At 37.0% G+C, this 12,207-nt stretch overlaps 1 protein-coding gene across 1 annotated transcript in view; it reads left to right on the top strand.

Moving 5' to 3' along the window:
• Positions 1-11,601, top strand: part of SMS (spermine synthase) — a 47,202-nt gene extending 35,601 nt beyond the window's left edge. Inside the window, exons 10-11 of the mRNA XM_080588038.1 lie at positions 8,087-8,202; positions 11,203-11,601. Of these exons, the coding sequence (XP_080444164.1) occupies positions 8,087-8,202; positions 11,203-11,233 (147 nt within the window). The 3' untranslated portion in view covers positions 11,234-11,601. The remainder of the gene's footprint in view (positions 1-8,086; positions 8,203-11,202) is intronic.
• Positions 11,602-12,207: the final 606 nt, after the last annotated feature.

The following is a 12,207-nucleotide window of genomic DNA, read 5'->3' as shown; positions in this document are numbered from 1 at the left end:
AACACTGATGTGTTAGTTGTTAAATGACAGGCATTTTTAGCTCTGTGTATTAATGTTGTCTATTTAAGTTACTTTTGTTCCAGCTGTTAACTTCCAGGGTGCCTGCCTTAGGTAGTAGGCTCTATTTTACTTGCTGAAGAAATCAGAAGCCTTTTGAGCGAGCTGTGTTTTTAAAACCCAAAACTTTGTGTGTCATTCCCCCACCCGCTTTCTTGAAGTGCTTTTTGGTTCTTTAAAACAGAAAATATGTTTAATATCATCAAGAGAAGTGACTGAGGGAATGTCCACCTAACTGTTACGGCCTGACCTTCCCTGTGAGGAGGAGATGCCTCATAGGAAAGGTGCTGCAAAAGTTACACTGTCTTATTGGTTACTGGCAAATTAGCTGTAGTTGCTTTTTCTGTCTTGGCATTATGTTGTACTACCATTTGGATCTTGTCCTCTGTAGTTTGCAGCCTGTCTTCTGACAGTTTTGCTTATAGAGGTTACCTTGTGCATCTTGTTAGAATGTTAGTTATTTAAGTGCTCAGGAAATGCTTTATCCAAAAGTAAAACACTGTTCACAAATTGACAGCCTCGAGTATTGTGTTGCTGCCTGACTCTCTAAATACCACTGCTGGCAAAAATAAACGGAAATGCTCATCACCTGTTCATTGAGCTGTGAACAAGTTTTGGAAAATGTTACCCTTCAAGAACATAAACTGATTTTGGGGTGTTTTACAGCAGACGACAAAAAGGTGTATTTATGCTATCAGAAGGAGCAAACCACTGCAGGTATCACTCAAGAAACCTATCAACAGGCAGAGTCTAGACATGTCTAACTGCAGTGTTCTACAGTCCAGAAGTGCAGGCTGAAAAACAGTCTTCAGAATAGCTGGGGATGTTTGGGAAATGAAAACAATTGGTAGTAGGTTGGTAACATGGAAGCAATACAAGTAATGATGGCAGGCTATAACTGCTATAAGAAAATAGTTGTGCACTTTAGCCGTAGCTTTCTGTTCCCATTCAGTAATACTTTTCCCTAGAGTTCTGTGGACTGTTTGCAGTGTAATTGAGAATTGAGTCTTTTGTTGTGGCCCTGTGATGTAGCTCTGAACTTTCAGATTTTTTTCCTGTTTTTTAATTGTTAAAATTTGATAATTTCACATGCATTAACTAGAAAAAAAATACTAATATACAAATAATTACATAATGGTATTTTTGATTGACTTAAAATCCAAATTCATCAAAGTTTAAGTGCAAAAAACACCTGGTTTTTACTTAATTGCATTGTGCAGATGGTGTGATGGCTTCTCTTTTCATCTGCAGATGACAAAATGGATGGTGCCATTGCTGTGCTCACTGGCTGTGAGTCTTGTCTCCTTCTGCAGAGTTTATTCAATAAAGAATATTGGCAGGCTAATTTGTTTTTGATTAGATGTTGCAGGTCTTAATGCAGACACTGTGTTTTTCAGATGGTATGTGCATTACCAACAAAAAAAAATTTTGAGTAAATTTGCTGATGTTGACATATTCCTCTGATCCACATCCTTTATCATGATTGAGACCAAAGTGTATTAAGAATGGGGTGTGGACTCTGACCTCAGAGCGTTCCTGGACCCAGAATTTGCAGTTACCTGTTCAGTGTTTGTATGCAGAGACAAAAATTTTTTACATTGCCTCAAGTTTCTTCAAAAGCAAAATTCTTTCTGGGAATGCTTATTAAAAGTGGTTAATGCTGATGTATACAGAATTGCAGTAATGTCAAGCCGAGAGCAAAAACTTATATGTCACTGTCTGATTTGTTAACACTTCTTTTACAAAATCACACTTGCTTGTGGTAGGATGACTTCTGCTTGCACCTCACATTTTAACTGTAAATAAGACATTTTTGCACAGCTTAACTAGTATACGTGCTTGTCAGTTGTCTCCCCCACCTAACCCCCAGACAATTATGCTCGTAGTATGTACTACAACATTTACCAATCATAAATTGAGTTTTGGTGATGCTAATAATTCTTACTTGTGTGATGTGCCGTGTATGACTTTTTCCCAGACCTGTGTGCCTGACTTTACTTGAGATCTTGCCAGAAACAGCCAAGCAGCTAGAAAAGCTTGCAAAAATTTTGAGGAATGCTTTGGTAATTCCAGGAGCATGTCAGATTGGAGTTCTGAAAGCAACAGTTAACCGAAACATGATGTTACACAGTATGGAGAAAATTAATAAGACTTAATTTTAAATACTTTTTTTTTCAAAAAACTTTGGCAAAGGTTGATCTCAACAACTGTATAAAGGAGAAGTGGGATGTAAAAGTTAAGGTGTGGGGCTGTTTTTATTTTTAGCTACTTATTTCTGAGCAGGACACAATTGGTATTTTCATATGCTTGGCAATCAGCAGTGCAATACAGCAGTATTTATACACACTGTTTTTTGAGATTATTGAAATAATTTTAGTTGCAGCTTTTTTTTTTTTTTCCACATGCTATTCTAACACACATAACCTAATTGTTCCCTTGGGGATGCCATGCTGATCCTCAAAATGCAGAAGATCCTTTCACCACTAGGTGGAGACTGGTAACTAACATTGCAGAGAGACCGTAGCTGCGGAAAGGCTTTCCAGGTTACTTATTTGTATTCCTAGGGGATGCAAGAACAGATGTGCCCGATTTTAGGATGAAGGAGTGACTTTTTAGCTTGTTTCGGCTCTGGAGAGGTAGAAAGGACAATTTAAGGATTGCATTCTCTGTTGCTATAAGTCTGTGCTTAAATATCTTGGTGAAAAATGCCACTTACAGAAAAATGTAATTTCTCTACACATCCACCAATAGTAATAATAATGAGAACACTTGTGCAAATAGTGGCCTTGCTCTTTATGTCCTTGCTTTTTAACCATGTCATCCATCTTGGGAGTCTTGCAGTCTGTGTAGGACCTGGGTTTTCCAGTGTACAAAGAGTCAGAGGCCTTAACCTACAGAACTTGCAGCCCTGTGTCTGCATATAAACTTAATCCCACTACGCTGATGCTTAAAAATCTCATGGCTTGCTGTATTTCTGTTTTTCCTTCTCCTTCTGAAGCTGGTGCTTCAAAGTGTTCAGTGCTGTAATAGGGGTCTGTGAAGCCCTCATCATTGTATTCTCCAAGGGAAGCAAGTTCTCAAACTGCAAAAGGGAGAGAAGTCTGAGTTAATGAGTATATCAGAACGCGGTGTATCCCAAGGTCCGGTTTCATCCCTGCTGGACCTTTCCAGTGTCTTGTTTTTGAACGCATACATTTTTATGCTGTTACACCTTCTAAAAGCTAGTATAACTTTTAGGTTGCCCAAGTGATATTCTAACTTCCATGAAATACTTACTTGTAAATACTAGTGTGGTATGTCTGTTTTTTTGCTGAACTGTCACCGATCCTGTGCCCTCCACATAGCACTCCAGGATTGTCCAGCCACTGTGACACTGTGTTCTGCACGGTGCTGAGACTGACTGTAAGGTTGTCAATATGTGCTAGTGGAGTACGTGTGGCTATGGAAATGCCTTTTTCTGTGCTAAATTTTTGCTCTGCTGATCTAATCCTTTGAGGTTGAGCAAGCTATCATTTTCAGCCTGTTTAAGAAGTGGAACCTTTAAAAATACCTCTGTATGGGAATTTACTCCTTCCTCGTCTGGGTCGTCTCTGCCAGACGAGGTGGAAACATTCTCAGACCACTCACAGGTTTCATTCGAGCAAACAGCACTAACCACCAGTGCGAGAGATCAGATTTCCCCCGCACGCCCAGCCACTTGCCAAGCTGTTGCATCTTGGCCACTCTCTAATACAACGTGGCCCTGCCCTCTGAGTGTCCAGACCATGGTTACGTTGCTCCATAGTTAAAATCCTTTTTTGGCTCCTGTGTGGGTTAATTATCACTTCCAAAGAGGGAACAGGGTTCTCCTGGTCTGAAACATGAAAGGAGACTGGAGGAACGTGTGCATGTCTCTGTGTGCGCCTGTGTGATTTCTTGACAGTTTGGAAGTTTTTAAGGGGCAGGCTTTTCCCTGGGTTACTGAGAATTTAGTTTTAAACTAATTGGTCACTTGGTCAGTGGAGATACCTGCAGTCAGGTTTGCCTCTGTTATCTCCTTAAAAGCTGTCCCTGTCATCCAAAACTCAAGCCTAGGTTTGATGCTAGGACTTTCATGCTCCGTGTATCTCCTTGCTTCTTAGTCACTCTGAAGTGAGGAAGAAACCTTGGCCACGTTCAACTCTGTCCTTTGACATTGCAAAATAAAAATATAAATGTTAAATTAAAAATTAACCTTCTGTACCGTATTGTGACAGACAAAATTTCCAGTAGCAATGACATGTAGAGTAAGTGTGTAAAAATGATTTCAAAGAAATGGGCAGGTACGGAGAGGGACCCCGCCACCTGCTTTCAAATCACTGGTTTACTATCTTAAGGTCAGAGGAAGCATAGTGGCCTAAATTGAGCTGAACTATTTGATGAACACATCCCCTTTACAGGTAATGTTTTAAGGTTAACTGGAATTAATAGGGCTAATTATTTTAAGGAATAGTTTTTTATTGTCTGCCCAGCAATGTATTTGTTATTTAAATTGTTTTGTGTTGTGTTGTAGAAACTCAAACCATTGTGCTCCAGAATTTATGCCTTGTGAAAGTGAAGAATAATTTGGTATTGGGAGACAGACATGAGCTGTCAAGATGTGTACAAGCATTGAGCAGACTCTGAATGCAAAGACTGTGAAACAGTTCAGGAATCATCAGTCATGAGCAAGTTAATGAGATCCGTTAATCTCAATGTTTAAAACTACCTCAAATACTTCAGTGTCAAAGGGATACTTGTTAAGGATTAAAAAGAAAAAAAAAAAGCAACAACACTAGCATTCCCCCATTTCTTCTCTGCCAAATTGTCTGATATGGAACAAAGATTAACCAGGGGGGCAGGGAGAGGAATTTGGTATTTTTTTTCTATATGTTAAAAATGGACTGAACAGTGTGGGAGGAAAAAGTTTGATTTGCTCATCTCCATTTAAAAAAAGAATATTTGGGGACTCATCAGTTTTGAATTTTTTTTGAACACTGGTCGGTATTAGTTATTATTTGAGTATGTAGTGGCTGTTTAGAACACAAAATGCATTTCTCTACCAGTTAACTATTTTTGTTATGCAGGGAACTTTGTGGGTTATCTGACTGATCACTGTGTTGCATTCTGGGCATGGTTCCCTGTGTCATGTGTTAGTGACGCAAGACCATCTAAATGTGATTTACACTGATCTTAAAACTGTAGTCTTGGTTGAAAGGTGTTAATAAAAGGTATTAATAATGGTGATTTTTTTGGATACTTTTTCTCATTACTGAAATAAGCTAATCTAAGTTTTATAGGCTTTATTTTTTGGAATTTTTATAGCTTTTTGTTGAGTTAAATTTGAATAATTACAAAAAAAAAAAAAAAGTGACTCTGCAGAGTTACATTGTCCTGTGGTGTGTGTTCTGAAGGACAGGTTAAGGTATCTTTAACTTTATGTAAGATCTTTATGAGGAGATTGGGAATTTGGGAAATGCGTTTGAAAAAGTAAAAACTAAATAAAAACTGCTTATTGGCAAGTTTCATTGTTCTGTAATTTGTTTGTCACACTGTTTGCAGTGATTTGTCTGATGCTGAAGAAGGGAGAAAGAATGAAATACTGAAACAGCAGGCTGGGAAACTGAGTATAGATACTTGTATCTCATTGTGTATCCTATTAAACTTCCTCCATAACGGTGGTATGCTCCATAAATTATCTAGCAGTATTTTCTATTTATGACTCAAATTGCACACACAGGTTGTTTTTTTTCCTTTCTCTTCCATTCAGCCTGATGTTGAAACAAAATTATATGTTTGTAAAGGGCGGCTGAACGAAATAACTGCTGCAGTCCCCTGGATAATAATAGGTTACTAAATAAGCGTTTCAGTAGTCTGTTGTGCTTTGAGCAGTTGTGCTGAGTTAGTGCTCAAATCTTACCTTTTTACAAATCTCTTCTGTTTTCTCAAACCTTACGGAGATCATTAAACCTGTCCAAAACCAAGTGTTATAAAGCAAAAGCGTGCCATCTTCCTTTACCAAATAACCACGTGGCACGTCATGTCCATGTCTATGGTCAAAATTGTAATTAAAAACATGCTTTATGCAAGTTTTTTGAAAAGTAACTTGAAAGAATATATTTTCTTAAAAAATGCTATGCATAGTATTTTTTTTTTAAATTTTGTTTTCTTTTTCCACTTGTGAAAATTTGCGTGTGCTGAAAAAAAATTCAGAGAAAGAACAGTGAGATAAAGTGTCTTTTCATTTATTCTGGAAGTATGAAAGTTTAAATACATCATATTGAAAAATAATACTACAAGCAAAGAAATAGAAAAAACAGTTTAAATCCCAAAGTCAGAATGTGCATTACATGCTTTATTTCTGGCTATCATCTGATGTTGTTATATGTAAAAGAACAATGTTGATGGGAGCTGTTGAGGCATATTGGTTTTAATAAGATCTTGTCTTGTTTCAGCGTCTGCCCCATTTATAGGAGCATGTGTGTTTGTCAAACTTAAGTGAGTTCCTCACTTCACGAGAATTAACTTTCAGTGGTGTTTGTGTGCACTTAATTATTTTAGGACCATTTTTAAACATCTGGGAGCACTGAGAAACAGAAGTTAAACAGTAAAATGCAGATTTCTTAAATAAAGACCGATCTCTTGGAGCTAAGTTTTGCAGTGTGTTAGCAGAGTGACTTATGCATGTGAGGTGCAAGTATTTTGAAAGTGTTGAATGAATCCTTTGTTCCTGGGATCGTAAGAGAACGTGACCTTTGTTTTGAGTTACAGGTCTTGAAATATTGAATAAGCTGTAGCTGTAAGAGAGACAAAGTCCTCATATATATGTGTGTGTTTCAATATTCAGTTCATATGTTCAGCCAACTTTCAGTGAATCATAATGCTTAAATAATAGTTCTCTCTGCTGCTATGTGCTCTCGAATTAGAAGGCTCAAGTACAGTACTTGGGTTTTGGAGGGGAGGCAAGAAACTCAACAAGAAGATTTTTAATAAAATTTGCACGACTGCGGTATTACTTTGTCTAGTGTGTGTTTGTTCAGTCTGTTGGTGTTCTGTGGACTCACTCTTAGCTCTAAATCTTCAACTCCATTCTGGGTATGGATAATCACACCTCTGATTAAATGTGATCTCTTTCTGTATCAGCATTACAGGTAAATGTTGTCATGACTTGCTTGTTAACACTAAGCCTTGGTCAAGTTCATGCTTATAACCAGGAGATTTTTTTTTTCCTGTTCCTTGCCATTTGTAATCTTTGACATGTATTTGTATTCCAAATATTATTTGATTTGTTTACATAATACTTATTTGTCTGTCTGGGAAGGAATGCTGTGACTTCGGCGTGTCTGATATTCCATAGTTGCACTTGCACTGTTAGAGAAAATCACATAAGCACTAGTTTTTGTTTTGGTCAGAAAAGGGTTTTACTGATATTTTCTTACATGAGATATTACGTGGGTCCAAGAAAAAAAATTACAGGAAGCAGTTCTGTTTCAGGAGTAATATGCAGCAGCTCAAGACTGTGACCCACAGCCACAGAACTTCTGCACAATTTGATTTGTTTTGTCATACTGCTCTTTAGAAGAATTGGTTTAAAATGAATAGATTATGGGATTTTATAGTGCCTTTTAATGTTTTAAGACCTAGGCAATGTTAAATAATTGAGAAAATCTGGATGTTGTAATACTGTTTACAGATACATGTAAGCGATCACAAAGAAAATGGTTATTGAGTAGATGTTAAAGGTAAACAACACACGGTGGTCTACTTTAATTGGAAATCCTAATGTAACGGTTACTTCTGCTAATGAGAATATAGATAATCCCCTCTATATTTATTCTTTCTTGAAAAGTTAAAAATTGTTGTTTGCTGTATGCAGAATGAAGACAAGCTGTTCAATATCCACCTTGTAAATATTAAATGTTAAGAACCGCATGTTTTGAAGTATATGGGAGCCTTGCATTGATGTCAGCTTATACATTCATCTGCAATTTTGCTTTTTTTATTATAACAAGGCCTTTTCTTTTTTCTTTAGGGAAACTGTATCAATCTGACCGATGCCTTGACTCTTTATGAAGAACAGCTTAGCAGGCTTTATTGTCCTGTGGAGTTTTCAAAAGAGATCGTGTGCGTTCCCTCCTACATGGAATTGTATCCTTAAAGACTGAAAAAGTGTAGAGAGTGTGTTTTAATAAATTGAGCAAGCCTAGACTGCTTGGAGGTAATGAATTTGAATGCAAGAAAGCACTTCTAACTTAAATGCTATTAATATAGTTTGTTTGCTATGAAAAAACTGCACTTTTATTTTTGAAGATAGTTGCAGGAATTATATTTTAAAGATGCCATAAATTCACAGGTAGTGAAATGATCAGCACCTTTGAAGAGCAGGCTATGTTTTTCTTCATGTTTTGGAGTGTTGCCGAGTATATTGCTTATGCAGTGTAGAGTAAACTGTATGATGAGGGTAATGCTGCATGGGAGTTCTGATGAGACTGTATCGTTTCGTTTTGGTTTTCCTTACAAAACCAAAACAAAACGACAACAAAAAAAAACCACCCATCTCTTCCCCAACCCTGTGCAAAACCCATAACAAACTGACACCAAATATATATCTCAAAGTAGATTTTAATAGAAAAAAGCAGATTCCTAACAACCATTATTAATTAATGATATTGAAAAAATATTCCAAGTGGGGGGAGGGAGGTATGCACATTTCTCTGCAACATCCTCATTCCTAAAAATAACTCTTCAGAAATTCTTCATTTTGTGCTGACAGGCAAGTTATACAAGGAGCTGGAAGTTACGGCTTCAAGCCATGAGCTCTAGAGGGGCACTTTGATGTGCCCTCTTCTGGTTCCATTTGCTTTGGGTCTTACACACCACTTGTTTGTGATCTCCCAGGAAATACTTCTGTGGAGTAATGCCTGTTTGTGGCTGTCCATTTTCTGATACAAGAAGTTTTTCCAGGATCTGCTTATTCATAATATATTAAGTCAGTGAAACTCTGCCACAGCCTTTCTTCTATTTCATGTGTTCATTTTGCCTTTCTTCACTGTCTCAAATCTCAATACTGTTTAATACTGTAGCTTGCTGTTCTGGACACCATACTGACTGTAACACGCTCCTGTTTCTCATTTTTTTCATGTCTCCAGTGAAACTTAGATTTGATCTTAACATTTTCAAGACAAAAAGGAAACAGTGAAATAAACCATATATGAAGATACTTACCCTTGTAGTTTACAACCTCAGATAAATTGTTTAAGATCCTTTTGCCTTCACAACTGCAGGCCTTAAATATGCAAAGTGCCTGTAAATGAATTAAGTAGAAAATAGTACTTCTTTCCTTTGAAAAATGCACTTATTTCTAGTATGTAAGCTCACAGACAAGAAATATTTTTATCAGAAAAAAACCTGACCATTAAATAGGTATAACAGCTTGAAAGTGAATAGTTCTTAGAGAAATGAGGCAGGCTCTTTTAGTTTGCTTTTTCTGACTGAATTAAGAACCTGATGATATAGCAGTGTAGATGCAAGAATATTAAAAAAGTAATTTAATGATTTCAGATTAGCCCAAAGGAAGATATATATATATGTATATATAATACACACACTCAACTCTGACTATAAATTTGGTTTTGGACTTCTGATATCCCTTTATCTGCATTTTGAGTACAGGTTATCACCTTTTTTGAAACTTAGATTTCGAAATAGAAAGGATGAATCTCAATAGAAGATTATACCTGTGTGATATTTCACAGATGACAGAGATGTGGTAATTTACAGTAGAATTACTAGAACCAATTAAAAAATAAGGGTTTTATTTCTTTCTTCAGAAAGTGACCTGTGTGATGTTCATTTAGTGCCTGAAATCTCTTGAGCAATTGTATGAGTCTTTTGACTTATGCAAATGCTCATTTTCATAATCTGACCAAAAGTTAGCTTTATGGGTACCTGAATGCAGCCAAAATGCTAAAGCAAGGTTACCATATTTTATTGTTGCTTGTTTTCCCTACTTCCAGAATAGTAGCTGTGTGTAACGGCTGCTTGAATTTCTGGTATTTACTACTGTTGTTTTGGGGTTCATCTGAAATTCAAGTAGCTATTGACATAAAAGTCAACTCTCCATTTTAAGGAAAGCATATTTGTCCCTGAGGTCTCCACCAGGACACTGTGATGAACATGCAGGCTCCCATCTGGAGCATGTGTGACCTCACTGTGTAAACAGAAGAGCATATATCTTTATGTGAGTTTATTTTGGTTATGCTAAGTTTTAAATTCCAGAAAACCATGACTTACTCTGCAGCAGTTGCTGTAGCTCTAAAAAAGGTGATGTCCATGTCTCATCTTCCTGTCTGCTCCTTTGAAGCTGCTAGAATAATGTAGCTCTGACCCCTGCTGAAGCTGGGTCTGTCTGCCACCGGAGGAGTAGCAAAGAGAGTACTCGCACAGCTGCTAGTTGCTCTGTGGCGATTGCTTCTAGCTCAGTCTGGGTGATGAAGTTCTGCTTTTTGAACAGTATTTGAAGCCAACACCATAGAAGCTTATAGAGGAAAAACCTAGCCAAAATTTAGATTCATCTGTTCAAGTGAGCATTCAGCAGAACCCCTGTTGAGGCATTCAAGATCCAGTAGACAGTTAAATGATTGCCCAGTAAGATACTCGGACACCTCGTGTTCAGCTGTTGAACATCTCAGTATTACTGGTGTGTCTGATCTTGTCGGTGTTAGGGCCTCACAAATTTGTCAGCTGGATGTCACTTTCCTATTCAAGATTGCTATCAAGAAAATGAGCAAGAGGTATCCCAGCTTGGTGAACTCCTGATTGAAGAGCTGGAGTTTTAATTGTTCTTCCCGAAGTAATTCTGTAGTTTGTTCAGTGGTTGCAATGCAAAATGTACAGCCTGAAAATCTGAAGCAGGGATTAGGAAACATGGGTTTGCAAAGGATTTCAGTTTTGGTGGAAATGGGGTGCTCTTTTAAACTGATGAGCAAAAAAGAGGATCCAGGGAGATTTCACTTTTGAGATTTTTGCCTACCCCATCTTTATGAGCTATGAGAAGTTTTCAGAATTAAAGTACAAGTGAAAAGAATTACTTCCGCTTTAACTATGTACTACCTACTTTTTTTTTCCTTGACTGCTCATTTTCTCCAGGTGGGTATTCTACACTATTTGGAAGAAATAAACTGAAGTCTGAACATCAAGATTATTCAAGATTATCCTAAATGTACATGCTGCATGGAGCATATAGGCCTGCCACGTGCTGCATATTGGCATCTTGAACCTTTAAATTATATGCTGTAGATGATCCTGAAACTTAGTCATGCTATTGATCGTGAATTCTTTAAATGTTTTTTATTATTATTTTAATTTAAAAGCAAATGGAAAATGTATATTTTGATGAGCTAGGGTGTTATTTTTGAAAGTCAACTTAAAGATGAGTAAGCAGCAAAACTATATAGCTGCTGAATGCACTGAACCTTTAGAATGTGATCCTTTTTAGTTTTTGTAGATCTTCACAAACTGATTAAAAAAGACATCTTAAGCATTTCATCCCTGAGGGTGGTCCATGGAGTTTTTGTTTGTTTGATTGTTTTCCGCCAGATATTTTTTTAATTGATGGTGCTTTTCAAGGATGGAGTTTTTTCTTTGATACTTAAAATTGAACGCTGCAGTGCTTCCATATACAGAAGATGGGCATAACTTAAAAAAAAAAAAAGTGGAGGGGGGTGGAGGAAAAACAAAAACAACTTCTGAAAGGATACAACAGATTCTTCACTGCAAAGGGAAGAAAACTAATTTTAAATTTTATTTACTGTAGTTTCAATCATTCATGATATTCCTGTAATCTCTTCCACAGGAGAAAAGAGTCTTTGACCTTTCACCTCATGGACATCTTTAGCTGCTACCCTATTGATTACTTAGATTTTGAGATTTTGATGTGGATTTAACAGTAGTTTATAGAGGTACTTTAAACTCTTTCAGCATGGAAATTAAAGCTGGGTTTTCGTAAGCACTAGGTTCTTGAAGAAAGAAAGGTTGTTTAACAGGGAAAAGAAACGTGGATGTGTTCTAGATTCATGTGCACCAGTATTTCTTGAATGTCTGGGGGCAAATAGGCATACTTCAGTAGGGTATGGCCTGGTTGTATTGGTCTAG

This window comes from Anser brachyrhynchus, assembly GCF_964034855.1.
Source record: "Anser brachyrhynchus genome assembly, chromosome: 1".
Classification (NCBI taxonomy): domain Eukaryota; kingdom Metazoa; phylum Chordata; class Aves; order Anseriformes; family Anatidae; genus Anser; species Anser brachyrhynchus.
This window is presented reverse-complemented; position numbering and strand designations above follow the sequence as displayed.